The 23,722-nt window shown below is 44.9% G+C and overlaps 1 protein-coding gene across 22 annotated transcripts in view; it reads left to right on the top strand.

Moving 5' to 3' along the window:
- The window catches only part of KALRN (kalirin RhoGEF kinase), a 661,720-nt gene that overhangs the window by 291,098 nt on the left and 346,900 nt on the right, over positions 1–23,722 (top strand). For all 22 annotated transcript variants that reach the window (XM_044252163.1, XM_044252164.1, XM_044252161.1 and 19 more), the window contains one exon: positions 16,556–16,678. In XM_044252163.1, the coding sequence (XP_044108098.1) occupies positions 16,556–16,678 (123 nt within the window). The remainder of the gene's footprint in view (positions 1–16,555; positions 16,679–23,722) is intronic.

Genomic DNA, 23,722 nt, shown 5'->3' with positions numbered 1-23,722 from the left:
GTATTGAAATACACAGGGAATACAAGAGCCAGCGGGACATGTCTTTGGAGTGTGGTCCCCTTCGCAGCTGCTGTTGGGAGGGGCCCCAGTGTGGGGTACCCTGAGACAGAGGGAGGGTGGAAGGAGAGCAGGGTATCCTGTCACTGGCTGTGACACCCTCTGGAAAGGGGTTCACTGGGCGACCAGTCCTGGGAGTACACAGACCTTCAGGAGCATTTCCAAGTCTTGGGCTGCCCAGCTTTGTTGCAGGCACCCCTGCTGCCCCAGGCTGGGGCAAGTGACTGAGTCATCAGAGGCAACACCTGAGCCTCAGGAGAGAGGCTCAGGGCACATAAAGGCATTTATGTGCTGGTCCTGGCTCCCAAACCCTTGTGGGGCCTGCCAGGAATGGACAAGGAAATGAATCAGTTGCCTACTCGTGCCATCTGGAACTCTCCAGATAAATACATCATCCCGGGGCAGAAGGGAGCACGGAGTCCATCTGTGATTGAGACGGAGTGAGGTGCCAGCCTCCAGAGGCACACACAGGCCTGTGACTATTTCAGGGAATATGGAGTGACTCATGGAGGGAACCCGGCTGCAGGTTGTACCGTGTCCTTGGTGTGCTCCTTGCCCTCCCACTTGTTCTGTGGCTGTTTCCCCAGGTGGGCACTGGAGAGAGGGCAGAGGGGCTGCGAGAGGGTTGGGCAAAAGGCCTCCCCAGCAGGAAGGTGACATCCAGACTTTTCTGTGGCCACCACAACATCCACACAGAAGCAGAAGCTAGGAAGAAAAAATAGTAAAAGCTACAGCTGGGGCCATTCTGTGTCATGCTCTTATAAATGAGAGTATTTCCTGGGTGGTGAACATTGAGGAGGGTATGTGCTATGGTGAGTGCTGTGAAGTGTGTAAGCCTGATGAATCACAGACCTGTATCCCTGGGGCAAATAACACATTGTATGTTAATTTAAAAATGAGAGTATTTCTGAATTGAGATGCTATCAATTCATCTCCACCATACCAATCATAGTGTTGGCACTGAGGAAAAAGCAAGTAGAAGGTTATGAGGTTGATGTGATGGATTCAGATGTGATGGTTCATCCCTAGGATGGTAATTCCATTGTTCTGTTCTGGATGTGTGACTCTCACTTCTGGAACATAACTTCATTCCCCCGTTGTTCCAGACAGGCTCCCACTCCCAGTGTCAGTGACACTGGCCCAGAGGAGCACAGGCGAGTGTGGAGAAGCAAGGGCTGCCAAATCCACTGGTGGGTCTCCAGTGCTTGGCTTATTCCTAGTCAGTCATTGGTGCCCAGCAGGTGTCTGAGCTGGTGCGTCAGAGGTCTTCTGGACATGAGGCACTCTACAGTTAGGGTGAAAGACTTGAACTTGGCTCTCCCGACTCCCGGAAACATTATATACTTATCATCTTTATTTTGCATGTTTCATCTCATCGATTCTCTATCTCCTAAAAAGTAGAAACCATGGCTGCTGCTTCTCCCTGCACCTCCTAACTCTTGGCTCTATCTTCCATGAAGCTGGAATTCTCTTTATATTTGCTGACTTGAGCTGGAATTATGATCAGAAGACCTCCAGTTCCTGTATCTGTGGGGTGGACACCGTTGACACCCTACCCCCATGGCTTGTGTGGTAATGGCTCATGTGTAGTTGTAGTCTGCCTGCAGGGATGCTGATGGGAACGTCTCGTGGCTCCCGGGTATTTACAGACAAGGTGGAGGATACAGGGACACGGCCTTGGGGCTCACGATGTCTGCTGGCACTCATCAGTTCTTCAGAAAGCTCAGTCTTCTGCCGTGGGCCTGGAACCGCACTATGTGATGCTCTGGCAAGATGCCTGGTTCATTAGAACAAGACATCCACATGTGAAACTATAAAGAACAGTTCAAGCAGAATGTGCCATCAGTATGCAGGGCGGTAGAGTAGTGATGGAACAGTTGTAGGCTGAGGCACAAGAAGTCAGAGTTGGGGTCTGGAGGGAGGAGAGAATCGACTGATATGTATGGTCTGGGCTCAAGATTCTTGAGCACATTCAGGGTCCAGAGGTGTTGACTCAGCAGCCTCAGTGGAAAGCTAGTGAGCAAGCGTCCGTGGCTGGAATACAGGATTCTGCCTAGGAACACTGGCTCTGCGGTCAGATGCCTGTGTATAAATCCTGTTATCAAGTCTTGGCTGCAGGACTGGGCAATGGATTCCACCTCTGGTGCTTCTGGAATGATCATATTACCTATCCCAGTGGACTGAATGAGAGACCAGGACAAGGCTCAGCACCCTGGCGGCCTAGTAGAAAGGGAGGCCTCCATTAGTGTGGTTTGGTTCAGCAGCCCCATCCTCTGAGTGGGACTTGGGCGCCCCCTGGTGCTCGTGCTGTTGGGACCCCAGCATGATTCTCCTGTTTGGAAAATAGTGACTGCTTTGGGGGTCTGCCAAGTTCTGTTTCATTCAGTGATCAAACCTCAGAGCTGTCAGGGACCTGAAAGACCATCTAATCTAACCTACACTATGCTGGAAGAACTTGAGGTCTAGAGATGTGAAATAATGTGGCCGCGACCATGCAGCTCGTTAATGTAGTGCCTGGACTGGAAATGGAGTCTTCTGGCTCCCAGTCCAGGTAGCCTAGAGAAAAGACACACAAGAGAGGAACCAGGTAGACAGAGAAGGAGAGCAGGGAGAGAGATAGGAAGCATACATGCATGCTTCCATAGAGAGGAGAAAGACAGACTGGCATGTGCACATAGCCCAAAACAGGGAAAGGAGGGAGACAGATAGCCAACTGGGACAGAGGAAGGAAGGGAGAGAGATTTGAAGATGGAGAGCAGAGAAACTGACATCTTGGGATGGGAGGAGAAAGAGAAAGAAGTAGGAGAGGGAGGGACAGAAGGCAAAGAGACAGGAATGCCAGCTGGTTGAGGGAGAGGGCAGGACAGTGAGGCGGCCTCTGCCTGCCTGCCTGCCGGCTTGCCGCGTAGCCAATTTTGCGCATGATTTTTGCCCAAGGAGGAATATTTTGCCCATTAAGGGCCCAAAGCAGAGTAAAGCAAGAAGATGAAAACCAAGGATAGACACGAGTGACAAAGAGATACCACTGAAACCTCTGCGGTCAGAATTGGCCTAGCACATCACCCTTGTGGCTGCTCTCCCTTGATTCAATCCCAACAGATGTGCTCAAGTTTCTCTTCCCTGCTGGGCTTAAAGGCAATGCAAATTAGTCTCTAAGGATCAAACTGGAACAGGGGTTCATGGAGCAGCAGAAAGTGTGGATGGGGCACACCTGCTTTTGTATAACTAGCGGAATAATTTTCAGTGCTATTGTTTTTCCTATTTAGAATGGGTTAGCACCAAGCAAGAGCCAAACAGCGCACCCCATGACAACATCAGCCTATCTCCACTTCTGTCTCTTATCTTCCCCTAACTCCTGTGTGTTCCCAGAATGTGAGGGACCACTTCCCAGCCCAGATAACCTGACTTCGTACTGAGAAGAAGAAGGAGTAGGTAGATTCTTGATCTTTCTTACAGATACGGTTTCCATTCCATTTTTTCCCTAGCTAGAGTAATGGTTTTTTGAATACTCTCAGCAGATCATCTTGTTTTGCCTTCCTCTCTTTATCTTCTCCCTCTGTTTTTTACAAGAACAAACTGATGAAATGTTTTATTTTAGTACACCTCCTGGATGCAAGGCCCTGTGCTGGGAGTTAGGTCCCTCACTTGAGAGAAGACATATGCACCGAAGGATGAATGAATGGCATACGGCTGTCCGGGTTCAGAGCCAAAGAAGCAAAATAACAATGGGCCAGTAGAGTCAAAGCAGGGAATGTTCCTTTTGGTTGGAGTGGGATGGCAGTGGTTCTTGGAGCTCAGGCAGAGGAAATAGAGTTGGTGTTCCCAGGGAAGGCCAGGAAGCAGAGAACTAAGCAACAGCCAGGGGACAGGAAAGGGAGAGTCTAACTGGATGCTCACTCTGGGCAGAGCAGTAGGGGGAGGTAAGGCAGGAAGGGTGGGGAGTGGTCTTGGTGGTATGGATAGGATAGTGATGTTTGAGGCTCCAAGGCCCTTCCTTAAAAACAATGCCTTATAAGCAGTCCGGTCAGGTGAGCTAGGAAGGGGCAGTGATGGCAGAATTTCTCAGGCTCAATGACTTTCCCTTCTGAATGACTGTATTAATATTAAAGTCCATAGTTCCTGTCCTACAAATGAATCTCACCTGTTTCTATCAGTTTTTCTGGAGCCTCACATGGAGAATTACAGGTTTTACTATGTCAGCTCCTGCCTGCCAAAGAATATGTAAAAAGGGTTTGAGAGTAATTTTTTCAAACTGCAGAGATTCAGTCTTTTACTAGCTCCAGTGACTGTGCCCCCTTAATCATACTAAACCAGTCTGGACATTGTATGATCCAACTGACAGCTTTGCATAATAAAAGATGAGCGCTTTGGGTTGCACATGGAATGATTAGTTAGAGAAAAGTGACCAGAATGATAATGGGTCTAGAGATGAACCCTTTTTGCGCCTGGGTGGCTCGGTGGGTTAAGCCGCTGCCTTCGGCTCAGGTCATGATCTCAGGGTCCTGGGATCGAGTCCCGCATCGGGCTCTCTGCTCAGCAGGGAGCCTGCTTCCTCCTCTCTCTCTGCCTGCTTCTCTGCCTACTTGTGATCTCTGTCTGTCAAATAAATAAAATAAAATATAAAAAAAATATATAAGAAAGGATTAAAGCAAAGAAGGAGAGTGCTCTGGGTGTAGTCCCAGAGAGATCAAGGAACACACACAAGGGAGAACCACCTGCAAAATTTGAAATGCCAACTGCTTGCTTATTGGGTATGTGGGAGAAATGATCCAAATATTAGAGAGAGGGTTGGATTCCAACCCTGAGATTTTGTTACTGGAATTAAACGTGCCTATAAAAGTTTCTGTGGTTCAAAGCTCTTTCTGTGGTTCAAAGCTCTTTCTGAGTACCTATGATTGAACATCTAATCTCTTCACTTGCTTTTTCTTATTTAATCTTCCCTGGGAGGCAGGTGATAGTTTGGCTCCTATCTTACTGGTGAGAAAATTGAGGTATAGAAAGGTTAAAGAAACTTGCCTAAGGTCACGTAGCAGAGTGAGAATTCAAATGCAAGTCCATCTTACATCTGGGTCCTGCTTTTAGCCTTTCTGCTATGCCATGGACATCACGCTAGGTGACGGGAATGCAGAAATATAGAACAATATTGTTCTGCCCTTGAGGGGTTTGTAAGTTAGTGATGGGATGTCATTGCTCAAAGGGCCCTGGTAGATTACTTGGTCCCAGAGTATGAGACTTGCCCAAGGTCATGTAGCCCAAAGCTGAGATTCATCCTCAAACTGCTTGTCCAATAAGACCCACAGGTGACAAAACAAGTGATATTCATACCCACTCTTACCCTTAGTTGCATCATAATAAAATTGCCTTCTGTAGTCGTCTATCTCTGATACAGATTTCCCCAGAACAGACATTACCCATCCTCATTTGTTTTTCACAATCTTAACTCAGAGTTGTTGATGTTTTTCTTTGTAGAATGTGTCTTGAATCATATCCATTTGCCCATGCTAGTGTTTAGGAGTAGTACAGTTTTCAAATAAGCTATTTCATGGTCATAATCCATCAAAATACATTCAAGTAGATAATAGGTGATTCTTTGGGCAGCGTGAACACCCAGAAAGAAAGCAGGGTTGAGGCTCAGCTGCACTGGGGGCGATAGGGAGGGGAGAGAGGGGAGAAAGGGTTCTGTGCATCAGTTGCTTTCTGATTGCAGTGAAGGTAAGGAAACTTCCTCAACGTTAGCATCTCTGATACTGCTGGTCTTATAGGGAGCCTTCTATCACTCCGCCATAGGAGGCTGGCACTGCAGGGTCTGTTTCTGCCTTCTCCAAGTAATTCCTACCTAGAATTGGCAAGTTTGGGAAGTGAGCGCTAGAGGCCTGCCTCAGACATGCTCAGACCCTCCTGCCTATGAACTTCTTGGGTTTCTAGTACCCTTTGCACTCCATACTCTTCACCCCAAACCTCTAACCCCGCATTCCTCTTTGCCCTACTTTCTGCCTTCCTTTCCACCCTTCCCTACCACAGTCTGTCCCTTGGTGCTTCCTTTGATTTTCTCAGTGCAAACTCTTCTCTGATTGAAGAGTAGTCATTCCATGGTGAGCACCTTCTAAGGAAGGACCTCGGTGCCTCCATCCTGCAGGGCTGTGAGGCTACTGGGACCTGGGAGGCAGTGAGAGGAAGTTCCCTCCCATGGGTCACTAAGCCTCAGGGCTTTCTTGATCCACAGACATTTTAAGTACTTTTAATGTCCTCAATACTTTTTCTCTTATTATGTTTTTTGTGTTTTTTTAATTAAATTTATTTATTTTCAGCATAACAGTATTCATTATTTTTTCACCACACCCAGTGCTCCATGCAATCCGTGCCCTCTATAATACCCACCACCTGGTACCCCAACCTTCCACCCCACCCCGCTACTTCAAACCCCTCAGATTGTTTTTCAGAGTCCATAGTCTCTCATGATTCACTTCCCCTTCCAATTTCCCCCAACTCCCTTCTCCTCTCTAACTCCCCATGTCCTCCATGCTATTTGTTATGCTCCACAAATAAGTGAAACCATATGATAATTGACTCTCTCTGGTTGACTTATTTCACTCAGCATAATCTCTTCCAGTCCCGTTCATGTTGCTACAAAAGTTGGGTATTCTCTAATTATGTTAAAGATTGAGAAAACTACTCCCATCCAGGGTCACTTCTTTCTGATAACCCCTATTCTCAACCTGTCCCTGACCTCAATACACTATTTCAGAAGCCTTGGATACCAGGCTAAAGAAGAAAAGACTCACATTGTGTCACCAGTGGGGAACTAATCAAAGATGTGAGCTGAGGAAACACACTCTGAGAGTGAAGGTCTGAGGTGATTTGGTGCAGGTGGAAAGTCAAGTTGGAGCAGGAAGCTCCAGGGAGCCACAGTATTCCTGTGGTCAGAGAGCGGGAACTAGGGAATGAGGCAAGGGTAGATTTGAGAAAACAAGGGAGGCATCAGGTACAAATGTGGAACTACGTTTTTCAAAGTGTGGTCCTTGAACCCCTGCTAATCATCTGCTCAGAATGGGAAACTTGTTATAAGCACAGATTATCTAGCCCTTTTTGATCCAGAATCTGTGAGTAAGGTGGTACGTATCATCGGGGAGCAAGAATGTCCTGTCCCCTTCTTACGGGGGCAAGAGTTGCTGTCTCCTCTTCTACCTGAACTAAGGATCCAATTGATACAAGACAGATTAACAGGGCAAAATAAAATTTTGTAGGCACGCATATGGGGAATCCATAAAGACATGGAAATTCTGAAGACAGGCAAAATGAAGTATATATGTCATTCTGAATTAAGAAGAAGGGGTTAGGGGCACCTGGGTGGCTCAGTGATTTAAAGCCTCTGCCTTCCCCTCAGGTCATGATTCCAGGGTCCTGGGATGGAGCCCCGCATCTGGCTCTCTGCTCAGCAGGGAGCCTGCTTCCTCCTCTCTCTCTGCCTGCCTCTCTGCCTACTTGTGATCTCTGTCTGTCAAATAAATAAATAAAGTCTTTCAAAAAAAAAAAAAAAGAAGAAGAAGAAGAAGATGGGGTTAGAGGTCTGGGATTCCAGAGGAAGGGAATGCACTTCATAGGGCCAGAAGAAGAGCAGATGTTTGGTAATTAGATGTTTGCCCTGCCATACAGATGGGTTACTCAGATAAAATTTATCTTTGCTTATAACCCTTATTCTGGGAAAGACCTGCAATTTAGATTCTTCTGGGTAGTTAAGGGAGGATACAAATTTTCTCTTGAGGCCACAGGAGCTCAAGTGCCTTCAGCACAAAATAATCCATGTGCCAAAGTGGCACATTCCACGGGGTGGTGGGGGTGGTTTGTCCTGAACCTCTTCACCTATGTTTTATTTATTTTTTTAAAGATTTTATTTATTTATTTGACAGAGAGAGATCACAAGTAGGCAGAGAGGCAGACAGAGAGAGAGGGAAGCAGGCTCCCTGCTGAGCAGAGAGCCCCATGCGGGACTCGATCCCAAGACCCTGAGATCATGACCTGAGCCGAAGGCAGTGGCTTAACCCACTGAGCCACCCAGGCGCCCCTTCACCTATGTTTTAAAAAGAATCCCAGGTGATGCATAAGAACTTTAAAGTGGCAGAGTGGAGGCAGCTGAAACTTTGAGGCTTCGGGTGTCCAGGCCAGCTTCTCCCCAGCATTGATCTGTCAGATGAAGGGACCACAATTCTCCGAAGGAGAACTGACACCTGCTAATAAGTTTCAGCTGATGCTTCTTGGAAAAATGATGGTGTCTCCTAAGGTAGCAAGACATTTATTTTGATCATGATTGTACCAAAGAAAGGGCAGAAAATGACTTGCTGGTAATTGGGCATTTCAGGTGGCACCTACAAGCTCTCCAGGCTCAGGCAACGGGAGCGGGTGGTGCCGGCATTGTGTGAGCCACTCCTCTTCGGGACTAGAATTCACTGTGCTATTGCAGGAGAGAGAAATCATGCTGTGCTGAAGTGTCTTGAGTACGCTCACACACTGTGTGTACTGGAGCCTTTCACAGAACAAAACGTGTTGTAGACAGCTGATTGTGTGTGTGCTCTTTTTCACTGGTCTCAGGATAATGGCTTTCTGAGGAGCTAGGAGGCTGCGGGCTGGGGGAAGTTCCTATGAGCGAGCGAGGAATTCTCCAGTTCACAAAAACTTGTGGCTAGTTTGTGGATCAAACTATGACACAGGCTTAGTAACCTGTCTCAAAAAAGAGGATTGATTGGAGGGAGCCAGATGAGGGAATCAGAGAGTTGGGATTCTGATTCCACATGTGTTCGTAAATTGTCTCCATTTCCCTTAATCACACAGGAAGTTCTCAGATCAGATGGGATGAGTTCATTCACTCATTCATTCAACCAATGCTCTCTGAAAGCCCAGCTGTGAACCAGACAAAGCCTTGTCCATGTGGAGATTATATTCAGGAGGTAGAAAGAAAATGCCACCACAAACACGTGGATATAGAATAAGTCATATAGTGATAGCCAGTAATGTCTGAGCAGAAAGCTGAAGGAATAAGCTGGGGGATGTGTTTAAGAAGAGGTTCCAGGCATGTGAAATGGGATCTAGGAAGTCCTTGACACCAGAAAGAGCTGGGAGCATTCCCAAAAATGGGTGAATGGCCAAAGCTGCTGTTGAATAGAGAGCAGGACAAAAGGGTAAGAAGTTTGAAGAAAAGGGTCCAGATCAAAGCAGACCATATAAGCTATGAAGAGCATTTGGATTTTCTAAGTGTGGTAGGAAAAAATGATACAGTTTTTAGTAAAGGGAATGTTGTGAATTGATTTATGTTTAAAGAAATAGGTCTGGCTAGGGCACCTGGGTGGCTCAGTCAGTTAAGCATCTGCTGTTGGCTCAGGTCATGATCTCGGGGTCCTAGGATCCAGCCCTGCTTTGGCTCTGTACTCAGTAGGAAGTCTGCTTCTCCTTTTCCTCCTTCTGCCCCTCCCTTGCTCATGCTCTCTCTCGTGGGCTGTCTCTCTTTCAAAAAAATAAATCTTTTAAAAAAATTTTTTGAAAAGAATTAGGTTCAGCCAATGAGTGGATGGTAATGCCACGAGTCTAAGAAGAGGACCGTGGCGTTACCATCTACTCATTAGAGAGCGAGGGAGGAAAGATGGTGGCTTGGACTGGTTGTGGTTGTGGTGGAAACAGTGTACAAGAAAGGGTTAATAAAAAAGCGTCTCAGACTTGCAGCCAAGCGGTAGGGTGAGGTAACACAGAGGTGATGAGCCAACAGCCCTAGCCCAGAGTGGAGCAAAGAGCAAACCCTTCTGGGATAATCATCTCTTCCTCTGAGGAAGGGAGCTGCTGTTCCCTCCATATAAAAAAATAATGAACACTACATAAAAAACTAATCATGTACTGTATGGGGACTAGCACAACATAATAAAATAAAAAAGATAGATTTAAAAATTAAGAAAATGAAAAATTTTTAAAAAATGAAATATTTGAGTTGAAGAAGACAGGGAGATGGTCTGATCTAGCATTTTCATTTGAGGTAGTGAGGTCCAGAGAGGAGCCAGGTCATAGCTGGTTAGGGGCAGAACTGGGACCAGAGCCCAGGTTCCTCTTGATCCCAGGGATGGTGTCTGTAAGTTACGCTGATCGTGATGGGGTCACAATTTATTGATGCTTTAGGAGCCCAAAGTACTTGTATATGTAGGTAGAGCTTAGATCTGAACTTAAAACTTCGAAGGTAGATATCTCTAAGTGCAGGGGCCTCCTGCGTTGGTCTGAATGACCCTGTGGGTTTCCTCTAACAATAAGATTCTACCGCATTAGCAGAGCCAAAAAAATCAAGAGTCCCAGGACAGCAGGCAGCTAGGTCCCCAATTTTCTCCTATTAACTCAGTTGCATTCATGGCCACTGTTCAGAAAAAAAAATATATCAATGGTTCTCTTCAAAAGGACTTTTTCTCTTCCCCTTAGCAACTAGCAGAGACTGTCTCCTACCCTGAAAAGTACCCTGCCTTGACTGTGTGCTCATTGGAATAAACACAATTAGATGAGGAAAACAGGGGGTGATTAGGGAATTATGTATAATGGCTGTTCCCACATCCGCTCAGGATGTGAGCTTCTCTCTTGGAAAAGACTGTTCTTGAAAAGGACTCATTTCTGATTGAGCAGTTGGGGCATGGTAAAGGAGAAAGAGCTTTGTAAGTTGTTTTTTAAGACTGCTTGCCTACTGTAGTGGCCAGAGGTCCCCTCCTGAACGAAGTGGGACAGCTTCTCTCAAGATAGCAGGGCCGGTGCCTCAACCACATTTGTACTTGACTGTAAGCATTCGTTGGCTATCTCCTGCATGAGCAACGCTGGCAGGGATGTGGGGGTGCGACAGGACTGGTAGAAGGATAGCATACAGTGGGGAAAACCCCACACTCCTTAAGCCTGAGGACTAACCACCTGCCAAGTGGGGCAGTGGAGAGAGTGGAGACACACAATGGGAGAACTCCAGGTGCAGACTGAGAGAGGCTTTACGCCAGAGGGAAGAAGGGGAGCATGTAGCTGACACATTCACCCCAAAGCTGTGGGGATGAGCAGGAGTTGAGTGCCATTCAACACATTGTAACAAACCATGCTGTGCTGTGAGTCTGGGAATCACAAGGAGGTCAGAGTCTAGTGGGAGAGACAAGCCTGGAGGCAGTAATTGTGGTTGGAACAGAATCAGGGGAGAGTGACCCCACCCCACTCTGGGTGGGTTATTAAAGAGGAGTCTTTCCAGAACTAGTGATTTTGAGATGATGCTTAAAGGATGAGTAGGAAGGAGACCAGGAGGCGAAGATAGGGAGGAGGAAGGAGGTGGACATTTCAAGTGAAGTAGAAAGTAGTGAGAGCAGAACTCAGGAAGCAAGAAGCAGTTTTGGGGTTGTTCAGGGGTGCGGCGGGGGACGCACTGGAGGTGAGGTTGAAAAGGGGTGAGGTGGCCACAGAAGACTTTGCATGTCAGGTTAAGGGACCTCCTCCCCCCAAAAAAACTACGTCCCAGTGAAATGCCCCTTCAAGAATGCACAGATTAGGGACGCCTGGGTGGCTCAGTTGGTTAGGCAGCTGCCTTCGGCTCCGGTCATGATCCCAGCGTCCTGGGATCGGGTCCCACATCAGGCTCCTTGCTCCGCAGGGAGCCTGCTTCTCCCTCTGACTCTGCCTGCCTCTCTGTCTGCCTGTGCTCGCTCTCGCTCGCTCTCTGACAAATAAATAAATAAAATCTTTAAAAAAAATGCACAGATTAATTCCATTTAAGTCTAAGTTTGTGTTTTTCAAATGGATTTGGTGTCCCTATTTTGTTAATTTTAGGATCCAACTATATTAACACCTTATAACTTATTTTTAAACCCGAGTGTATAAAATTGCTTTTTTGAAACTAAAGACACATCTTGCCAGAATCAGATTGACAACTATCACTGGGTGCTACTTCCCACTCAAGTTCACAGGCATAACTGTCATTTATCATAACCAGAGCGCAAGTATGAAAATGGAAAGAAAACAGAAGAATCTGTTATCTCTGTGCTGCCCCTCATAACTCATTTGCTTCTGCACCAGTGACCAGATCCTCCTTCCGCACAGTTATTCAAGCTGTGCCCCGGGGGGTCAGCCTTCCACCTGCCCCACTATGGCCCCCATACCTAACCACCAAATCCTGGCCGTTCTCTCCCCCAAATATTACCCACAGACACTGCCTTTGGGCTCATCTGAGCCACCATCGCCTCCTGTCGGGATTTCTGCAAAAACGTCCCGTTTCCCCACCTCTACTCTTGCCTCCCTCTGATTCTCCACAAAGCAAAAGTAGTAACTTTTAAATTCAGGTCTTTCTTCTTGCACCAGCCCTTCAGTGGCCCTTAGGACAAGCCCTGGAATCTGACTGGGCACACCAGGGCTCAGCATGTCTGGTTCCTGCCCTCTCTGGGCTCATTACCCACTTACTCAGGCCATGCTGAGGTTTTTCCTTCCTAGCTTGGTTAAGTCCTACTCAGCGCTCAGCTACACCCTCACTTCTTCAGAGAGGCCTTCCCTGATTGTTGGCCCTTTCCCCACTGCAACTGATGACCAATTGTGTGATTTCCTGTGCGGTGTATGTTCCCACCATAGACTAGGTTCCCAGAGTCAAAGCCCTGCCTGCCTTGTTTAATACTGCATCCTGGGCTGTTCTGGGCCCCAGCACTGGGGCACAATAAGACTAATAAGTATCTGTCTGAATCCAGTGACATTCACATCCCCCATGTGCTTCTTTGCTCCATGAAGAACCTGCAGGCACAAACTAAGAAGTAAAACCTTCTGTGTTGGAAACACTTGAAAACCAGTTCAAAGCCATTCATAGGTATCACTAACTATCCTCCTGTCCTATCTTGACTAAAATTGATAATTGATTATTTTAAATAAAATTTTGTAGATGAGAGAATTAAACAGGGGTAGCTAGTGTGCGGTGCCTTGGTGGGTGCATACAGTTCAGTAGGGTTCCAGGGATTTGGCTAGAAATGAAATTTAGTCTTCAACCAGTGATGTCCCAAGTCTGGGATGCACCAGAAACTGTGGGATAGCCTGCTTTCCAGTGCTGCATGTTAATTTGCAGGGTGTGATGTAATTATCAGACACTGTTGGTGTCTGCTCAGAAAGCACATTTCTCTGGGGGACATGGAATCATGGTCAACAGAGCATGGGGTCTAAATGTGTGTCAGATAAGGCTGGCTCCAACTGAACTGTCCGACACAAAATGGCCAGAAATCATGGGGTGCCTGGGTGGCTCAGTGGGTTAAGCCTCTACCTTCAGCTCAGGTCATGATCTCAGCGTCCTGGGATTGAGCCCTGCATGGGGCTCTCTGCTCAGCAGGGAGCCTGCTTCCCCCTCTCTCTCTGCCTGCCTCTCTGCCTACTTGTGATTTCTCTCTCTCTCTGTCAAATAAATAAATAAGATCTTTTTTTAAAAAAATGGTCAGAAGTCAGCATTTTAAACAATACCTCCTATAGTTATTATGTTTCTCTATCCTCGGGTACTTTTTCAGTCTCTGTGGATTATTAAAGTAATTTTGTTCATATGCTAAATTATTTGCCGTTTTATTTGTTAAATTGATTTCCATGCTGTCTCTGCATCTTCACTGAGGTTGCTCATGGGTTCCCCACAGCTTCGGTTCTGATGACAGAAGCTGGAGTAGATGGGGACAATGTAAAATCACAGAGCAATCAAATTTATGTTTAAGCTAATAAAAGTCTATCAAATATGAATAATAGATTTTTAAGAGGTTAAGATAGAGTTAATTAAGTCAACTTAAGTGTCATTAACTGACAATGAATTGACATTTTAAAGAAAGCAAAAGAACTTAAATAGAACACAAATTGCTTTTTGAGAGAAGTTTACAAGTTGTGAAATTACCCCTGGGGAGTATAAAAGCTAACCATTTGTGAACCAGTAGATGGAAAGCTTTCCTCTTAAACTCATTTGTTTTAGCATAACAAATTTTATTAAAACTAGAGATACAAAATGAAATGAAATAAAATAAACTCATTAAAACATTGCCAGACAAGCAGGTCACACTTAACTGCTCACACCTAAAAAAACAAAATTGTAATTTGAAAATCTGTCATAAATTTTGAAGAAATCATCAAAAGCCACAAGACAGCTCTTTTATATATAAAAATATCAAAATTGGGGTGCCTGGGTGGCTCAGTGGGTTGAGCCTCTGCCTTCAGCTCAGGTCATGATCTCAGGGTCCTAGGATAGAGCCCTGAATCAGGCGCTCTGCTCAGCGGGGAGCCTGTTTCCCCTCCCTCTGCCTGCCTCTCTGACTGCTTATGATCTCTCTCTCTGTCAAATAAATAAAATCCTAAAAAAAATTATCAAAATTATCCATAAACTTCACGTCATGGGATTAACAACAGTTTAAATATGCATAAAGATTATAAAACTGCACTTTGATGGTATGTAAGTCATGGAAAACTTGGTGACTAGAAATATTTCTTTTTGACCTTGCGTGCTGTTGTTCATCATTCTCTTTACAATAGAAAATTGTGGGTTCACGTTGTGTCAAGTCAAGTAAAAATGCACTCTCCTGATTTTTGTTGTTATTGCTGAAATTCCCCCATACATAATTCTAGAAAGATGTGGACTCTCCTTTCTTCGAAGAAAGGGATATTTAGATTTCCTTTCAGTGCTGCCTTTCAGTGTTTGCAAAAGGTAAAAATCCAGTTCATTTACTCCTGCAATTTCTTTTCTTAGACATGCATCCAGAATATTAAAAACATATATTGCCAGAATTTGTTATAAAAAATATTTAAATCTCTACACCCAGTGTTTATATAGTCATTTTCTAAAAAGCCTTTCTTTTATCCTTTTTAATGGGCAATTGTCTGACATTCCAGTTTCGTTAAACGGATGTTTGTTAAATCTCATTTTTATATTCTTGCGTACATTTCTCTGACCTAATATCCATCTTGTTGTAGGCCTTGTGGTAGTGTCACTAAGATTTTGAAGGCTTCCATACTTTGTGCAATTGCAGGTGTAATTTATTTCAAATGTTAAAGAAAGTGAAGCCAAAGACTAGATTCTCTGGAGACAGAACTCCCATGCCTGTACTTCATGGGATTATTTGGTCTATCTGCTTGCCATGGGGCAGTCTGTAGAAGAAACAGAGGAATGGACTAAAGCATCCTTTTATTTATTTTAAGAATTTATTTATTTATTTGAGAGAGAGCGAATGTGCACATGCAGAGCAGGGTGGTGGGGCAGAGGGAGACGAGAAGCAGACTCTCAGGACACTGAGATCATGACCTAAGCTGAAAGCAGGTGCCCAACTGATGGAGCACCCGGGGCCCCGCCTTAAGCATGAAAGAGGCCTGTTTCATCTAGATCATTTTTTCCAGAAAGTCCTTCTAGAACCTGAGAAGGCTAGCATATCATTAACCAAATGTTCAGGTTACATCCAGAATAACCAGAATAGAGTAGGCTCAGTTATCTTGGCAGGATCTCTAGCAGGTGTGTGGCTGTACACTCTAACTGGTTTAATTGTGGCCACCTGCTTTACTGAGTGCCAACTCTGGGAGGCACATGTTTGTTGGGCCATCGGCGTGAATGCAAAACAGACACAAGAGGCTTTCGTCCTCCCTCCATTTCAAAGCTTCTGCTAAGGGGTTTCTACTCCCCGTGTCCAGTGCCCCTGAGGACAACATATTTTCTCACCTTCTCAGCATCCCTTCCTTCATCCCTCTACTGCTCCAGCCACGTGTATTCCAGCTTCTCTAAATACCAAGGGAAATGTCCCAAGGCCAAATCACTCCATCTGAAACCTAGAAAAACATGAGGTCTCCACTTTTTTTCCAGGAGAAACCATAGGTACTAAAGGCCTTAGGATGTAAGACCTTAATTTATTTGGTTGGGTGGCTGGGGCTGATTGGAGGAGAAGGGTGGAAGGAAGCCAGAAAGGAGAGTTGTCCTGGTGACCACTCTCTGGAGCAGCCAGGTAGGGCCTAACTAGTGCCAACTTTCCTCTCGAGATTAGGAGGAGAGTCCCAGGAGTGCAAGGAGGCAGGGTCCCTGTGAGCATTGCTGTGAGCATTTTTATGGGGAAGTAAGGGATGAGTAAGCTGTCGGGGCCTAGGAATTTCCCTGAACTGACACTGCCTCGTTTTCTGCCCGTGTGCCTGACTTTATGTGGGTCACTAACTCCAAGCAAGTTAGTGAGGGCCTTAAACTGTGACTGACAGTCTGTGTAGCTTGTTTAAAATAATGGACTAATCAAGGCTGGGAAAACTGAAAGAGTAACAAGGGACTATCCTGGCAATCGAAGATGAGTTGACTCTAGTTAAAGGTGGGAGCGTTACATCACCAATGACAGTAATGAAATCCCTGGGTCCATGGTGGGCCGAACATGTCCAGCTGGACTGCTGCTTTCTGATGGGGATGGGAACTCCAGGACGCTGACAGTCTCTTCTACTGTCACATGGCTTTCCCTCTGCCAGGGAGTCATTGTTTCTGTTCTCCTTCTCTGAACAGGTGTTGGACTGGATTGAAAACCACGGTGAGGCCTTTCTCAGCAAACACACTGGGGTGGGGAAGTCGCTGCATCGAGCCCGGGCCCTGCAGAAGAGGCATGATGACTTCGAAGAGGTGGCTCAGGTGAGAAGCTGTGTGTGTGTGTGTGTGTGTGTGTGTGTGTGTGTGTGTGTGTGTGTAGCTGGGTGAGGGAGGCCAGGGCTGCGGTTTTGGTATTTGCTGAGGTACGTTGGGTTTAGGGCCCAGTCAGGGCTGCCTTCCTGCCTGATGCAAGGAGACATTTGTCTGCTCTTGGATCACTAGGTGAGTGATAGACCCTTATTTTTGGGTCTTCAGAGAAAATCTTCCTGCCAGCAGGATCTATAAATACCTTGTCCCCAAGGTGGTGATGGTAGAAGGAACTGACATTGGGAACATCGACAGCCCAGAACTACTGCGTATGGTTATCACCACTGGCAAGTGGGAGCTGGAAATCAGCCTTAGGTCTGCTTGCAGAACTGTGTGTCCTCCAGGATCCGGAGGAAGAAATGACACCTGCTTCTGCAAGGCTGACTGTGCCCAGAGAATATGGCGTAATATTTTAGCTGAGATATACACCTGATCCCAAAAGGGCATTTTTATCTAATTACACAAAGATGCCGTGAGAGGCTTTGACTATTTGGCTTCATGGTGGAGGGATAGAAGAGGGTTTTTGGTTCTGAGCCTGAAGCCCCTCAATTTTATCCTAACTCTCTTATATTTCTCTATATATATATTAATATATATCTCTTATATTTGTTTCTTTTGGGGAGTTCTTCCATGGGTCCTGAGCATCTTTATCTTCAAGATGAAATACTACTCTGCCCATTTATCTTGTCAGACATGATCAGTTGCAGTAGGAACTAAGACCTAAAAATGAAGCCGGGAAGGGGCATCTGTTGGGGAATCAGTATGGGACAAAAGGGAGGATGACAGAGCTAGCATTTACCACAGCTGCAACCAGGCCCAGCTCCCATCCCACCACGTGGGCAGTCCTCACAGTGGGTGTCATCCTGGGGGTCATGCAGAGTGCCAGCCCCCATGCCGGGAGGCTACCAGCCCCAGACAAAACTGTGGGTGAGCCATGGATGCCAAAGGTGAGCCCCTGCCAAGAACCAAAGGGATCTGCTGGAGGACAGGAGAGTGGTGGGAGCAAACCACATCTCTAAGGAAGCTCCAAGTGTGTTCTGGAATGTGAGAGGCCTGGCAGGTGCCAGAAAGACTGAGTCACTAGTGACCTCAAGCTGGGAATACAGATGGATTAGACCCAAGCCATGCAATAAAGAAAGCCTCATATAGAATCTTTGTGCACAGTTGGTGGGAATGTAAAGTGATGGAGTCACTGTATGGCAATTGCTCAAAAAATTAAACATAGACTTACCATATGATTCAGCAATCCTGATTCTACATATATACTCAGAAAAATTAAAGGCTGGGATGTGAAAAGATTCTTGTATATCCAAGTTCAGAGCAGCATTATTCACAATAGCGAAAAGGTGGGAGTAACCCAAGTGACCAGATGAAATTATGCTATGTGAAATAAGTCAGTCTTGAAAGGACAAATAGGAGTCCATTTATATGAAGAACCCAGAGTAGTCATATTCACAGAGACAGAAAGTAGAATGATGGTTGCTAGGGGCTGGGGCAAGGGAGGGAATAGAGAGTTATTATTTAATGGATCCAGAGTTTCAACTTTATAAGATAAAGAGTTCTGGAGATGGATGCTGGTCGTGGTGGCACAACAATGTGAATTTATTTAATGCCACTGAGCTTAAAACATTTTACATTATGTATATTCTGCTGCCACCACAAGAACAAAAAAACCAAGCCTCATCCCTACAAAGAACTTCAGCAGAATGGGCTGAATCACACCCATGTCACATAGACATGGGCCATATAGGCCTCTAGATATAGCACAGACCCAAAATATTTGAGTGTCCAGACATTCCGGGTACTTCTGCTGTCAGGGGACAAAGGGTGGGACAGGGCCACATGGAATCCGTTTCTGCTGAGAGTGGGGTTGTGGTGTCTGGGGCAGTCTTTTGGGTTGGAGCCATCCTACAGCTGTGATGTTCTTGCCTCTTGGCTTTCCTGTGACCCAGCCCTTCCTCACTCAGAAAGGATATCCCACAGCCCTGTGCCAGCCAGCGCCCCTTTGCCCTCTTCCTGCTACAGCCTCAGAGGCAATGCCAACCTTGGTTATTGGCCCTTGAGGGCACTGTTGTTTTGTGTGTTGTTACAACCCAGGAAGCCTGGCTGCTGCCCGGACTCAACCTGCCTTCTCCCAACTGCTCCCCTACCTTCTTACTGGTGCCTCATATGCCTTTCACATGGGACAGTGCCTTCCAATCAGTAGCAGAGACATACTCACTTAAATTCCTATTAAAGAAAGAATGGACACATTTTTTGAGAGCTTATGTTTCCATTAAATATTTTATCCACCAGTCCTGAGTGGTGGATAGTATTAGCCTTGTTTTATAGAAGATGAACACTAAAGCTCAGAAAATTCTTCAGTATGCCCTTACCATCTGGCTTGTCAGTAGCTCTGCTAGGATTCAAGCTCAGGTCTGTCTGACCACAGAGTCGTGTTTTTACCCTAACTTCATGCTGCCCTTCCTTAGTGTAGTATGGGACCTGAGTGTAAAATTCATTTCAAAGTGCCAGTTGGCTCATGAAGAGTACAGAAAAAAGAGCAAGAGTGGGGGGGGGGTGTGGAGAGGAGACGCTGCTGTGGCCATTCCATTTGACATACAACTTTTCCCAGACTCTGCCAGTGAGTAATGTCTTGCTATAATCCACTTCTCCCTGTCCTTGCTTTCAGGGAAGATGGTGTCTTTCTTAGGAGAGAGAGTTCTACCTTCTAAAGGGCTCATGCTTTTCGAAGTTTTCCCTCTGGAAAGGGGACAGATATGGACAATAGAGGGCTCACATAAGTAAGGGGCCATGAAGTTGCCATATTGCCCTGTAAGTCGGTCTTTAGAGATGAATCTCATAGTCTAGTAATAAGTCCTGTTTTATTTTCTCATCCCTTCTCTGGGGAAGGGAGTGGAGCTGCCTAGCATCCTGGAATTGGTAGTCCACATTGGAAAACCAACGTGATTGCGGCAAAGGCAGATGGACTGGCAGCAGCCTCAGATCTGCTTTGTTCTGTGCAAAGTAATCATCATGCTCAAGTGGTGAGAAAGGAGATGATCCAAGCAGGAAAGGGCATGCTCTCTCTCTCTCTTACTTCTGTTCTTGATCAAGTGAGGGCCACTGGGAGGGGAGGAGTAGATTTAATCAGGATTAGACAATTCTTGAGTCAGAGATCAATGCTATAGAGCCCAAGCAGGGATTCTCTTGCTTGTTGGTTGGGGTTGCTGGTTAAGAGATCTAGTCAGGAAGGACATCACAAATGGTGAGGAGTACAAGGCTGGGGGTTCACTCGTAGCCAGTCCTACAGAGGGTCATGATTTAATGAAGGAATCTCTTTTAATGTCATGATTTTATGGTTCTGTAACCTGAGGCTGATTGATATGAGAAGAAAATTCTGAGCACCCGTTCTCTATATTCAAGTTAAAAAATTGTCTAGAATCAAAGCAGGAAGGAAGTTGTAGCACCTGTTGTACCCCTGGGATGCTGCCCTTCTACAGGGAAGAGCAAGTCCTCCAATGCACAGGGAGATGCCCAAGGGCAGTGTGAACTCCTGGAACAAATACGCCTCTGCCTCTCCCTACATGAGATCATGTAAAGAAATTTAAGACAATAGTAGAAATATCAATTATATCTGGGAATAATTAATGTAGTAAACCATGACCTTACATTTTGTGTTTAATAGCTCTTGAACACATTTTAAATAAATGCACCCATCATTTGGAGGAAACGAAGTATTTATGGTCCTCACTCCATCCTGCAGATGGCACCCTTTGAATAGTCTCCTTGGAAGCAGAGCTGAAAGGGAAGGGAGCTCCTCCCCCTCCCCACCCCCTCAGGTACTTAACTGCTGCCAGGGGAGGCTCCTGACAAGCAGGTGGGAGAGTCTGGGGCCACATGTGCACGAGGGGGTCTGTCTCTATAAATATTTCTAGTCCAAGCTACTGAGATTCTCTGTGGTCAGATAGAAGGCCTGGGCCTAGCAGGAACCCTTCTTGTCCTGGTAGACACTTTACTTAAGTTGCCTATAAACTCATCACAAGACTCGGGCTATAGAGTTCATCAGATTTCCAAAGACACTTATATTTTTTAAAAAAGATTTTTATTTATTTACTTGAGAGGCGAGACACTGAGAGAGAGCATGAGAGGGCTGAAGGTCAGAGGGAGAAGCAGACTCCCCGTGGAGCTGGGAACCCAATGAGGGACAGGATCCCGAGAATCCGGGATCACGACCTGAGCTGAAGGCAGCCGCCCATCCAATTGAGCCACCCAGATGCCTGAAAAGACACTTATTATATTTTTATATATATTTATGTTGCATGGTAGTCATTATCAGGAGTATAAACAAGCATAAGCTAGAGTTGCTGCCCATCATAGTGTGACTGTAAGGAGATACATGTGTCCACATTTCCCCAGAGGGAGTATGGGCTATGGTACTGTTATTTTGTCCTGAGATATTTGCTATTACTCAGAAGGAAAGTACTCAAGTGTCTGTGGTTTAGATAGCAGCTGTGCGGGCTCTGTGAGTCGTCTGCTTTATGACCTCATTATCTGGAATGCCAGACTTTCTGTAAGCTAGCTTAGTAAAAAATTAGTGATCATTTGCACTCAAATATATATTATCTAAAATATCAAAGCACCAAATCACATTTAAAGCTAAGCTTATTAAATAGCTTTTGTTTAACATTTTTGAAGGAACAGACCAATTAAAGGAAGATTTAAAGAAATATAAATATATATATAAAGAAATGTAAATTTATATATATGAATATTGCACAATTAAGCACTTAATTCAACAATCTCTGGTTAGTTGTTTGTCTGACTCTTGCTTTTTTCTCAAACTTGGATAGAAAACACTTAAAAAATCATTCTGAGTCTTGGGGTCACAATAGGCAAAATGGAAGGGGAAGCATTTTAGTAGACCTATCAGTGACCTTACCTGTTAAAGATCTTCAAGGTATAATCAGCTAACTTACTAGAGCTCCAAGGGTAGGTAGAATAGGGAATCCATAGGAGTAGAAAGCCCCTGTCCTCAGACAGACAGCAGTACTCATCAGTTCCCAAGCCCATCAAGTCTTTGTCGGGCACCTTGAGAAGCAAAAGAGGTATAACAGTTTCTGTCTTGAGGAAATCATGATCCAAAGAAAAACATGCATTAAACATATTCTAACCCTATAAAAAGTCCCATGGTTTGAAAAGAAGCATAATCTTTATCCTTTCAGGGTTTTCAAGGAGCACTTTCCAGTGAAACCAAGATAAACCATTAGTTCATTTGGTGATCCAATAAATACGCCTGCCTAGGGGATGGCGTGGTGATCTTTGGAGTAAGTTCCATCTTTCTTTTCATGCCTGAGATGGTGACCAATTATAGCAACTGCAGATGCAAGCAGAAGGAAAAGGTGGGAAATCTTCAACAGATGCTGTTTCACACCCCAGCTTCTTGGAGAGGACAAAAGTTTCTTCAGCAGGATGAAAAAAAAAAATAGTGAGGAAGAAAGCCAAGAAAATACAGAGAAATTAATATCATGAAGTGGGCAAGTGGAAAAAATGAAGAACAATCTTGTTACCCTTTGGATCTTACATGGCATTCATCCCACTTGAGGGGATTCAGGATATTCCCTCCACAAACACCAGCGAAAAGTTGCATGAGCTGATGGGAGGGCTTTGGGGACCACTCTCAGGAAGAAGAAAGATAGGATATATTCTGGAGAACTCCCAACTATGGAATTTGAAGGTCACTTTATATACACTTGATGTGGAAATTGAGAGGGGATCAGAGCCAATATCTAAGATATTATAGTCTACCAAAATCTCTTATCAAGACCATGAATTGACACCCCCCCCCCGCCACTTCTGGTGCTTCCTCTATGGAACAAATGGCACATTCAGAAGAAATTGATACTGCATTCCTAATGATTTTAAGTTCTGGGTAGTGAACTGAAGGGCTTAAAAGCACTGGTGACATTCTTATCTCTTGTTCCATGTGATGGCAGGGACTGTGGAAAAGAGGGGAGACATTGAAAAACAAATGGCTGCCTATGTAGATGGTGTTTTCAGAAGTATTCTGGAGTATACCCTACAGAGCCAGGATGATGGACTTCTGGTAAGGGAAGAGTGCATCTTGTAAAGATTGGGGAAGGTCTGGCAGAAAGCTTTGCTGCTCTATCTAGAAAGATGGAAGTGAACTTTGAAGTAAGTGGAAGGAGAAAATTATCCTAGTAATATGGGGCACCATAGAAATGACATGGAAAGAAGCACCTAGTGAAGGAGATGCCCTTAGGTCATCTTAGGTAGGAAAATACAATTATAATTGCCTATATATATATATATATATATATATATACATGCATATATATGTGTGTATATGTGTATCTACATATGTAAAAAACATATTATAATATGTATATATACTTACATATATACTTAAATTTTAATACCAGGATACAAATATAATAAACATTCCTGAGACTTTAAGGTATTGAGCTTATAACTAGAAAACTGAGAGAAAAGGATTTTTTGTTTAAAGGACTCATTCTCACAGGAAGGATGAACATATATCAGAAGGGATCACATCAGTATGAGATCTATAAACCTGAGGGTAATAAACAATATGGAGAAGTAATAGAGATATAAGAAGAGAGAAAAAAACTGACTGCTACTGGAGAGAACCATGGTCTGCTCTATTACAATGAGGGTGTGGGAAATGCTGTTCTGTTATGATTTCACTTCTGGTTCAAGGGAAAACATGGTGGTGATGACAGTCCTCAAATTTCCCAGCATCTCCTGTAAATTTTGTGACACTGTAAATAAAACATCTTTATGTTGTTGAGAGTCGAAGATTCTGTGTGAAAGAGAACGAATCATTGTAGAAAAGCTCAAAGGAGTATAGGTTGTGTCTAAACTCTCAAGAGCATTGACCTTTAGATGAAAGGGCTTAGACTTGGCTCTTAAAGCAGAGAGAAATAGTAAAGGGTTTTGAACAATGATATAAATTAAAACACAGTTCACCCGTGAATA

The sequence above is a fragment of the Neovison vison genome, chromosome 6 (assembly GCF_020171115.1).
Source record: "Neovison vison isolate M4711 chromosome 6, ASM_NN_V1, whole genome shotgun sequence".
In the NCBI taxonomy this organism is placed as follows: domain Eukaryota; kingdom Metazoa; phylum Chordata; class Mammalia; order Carnivora; family Mustelidae; genus Neogale; species Neogale vison.
This window is presented reverse-complemented; position numbering and strand designations above follow the sequence as displayed.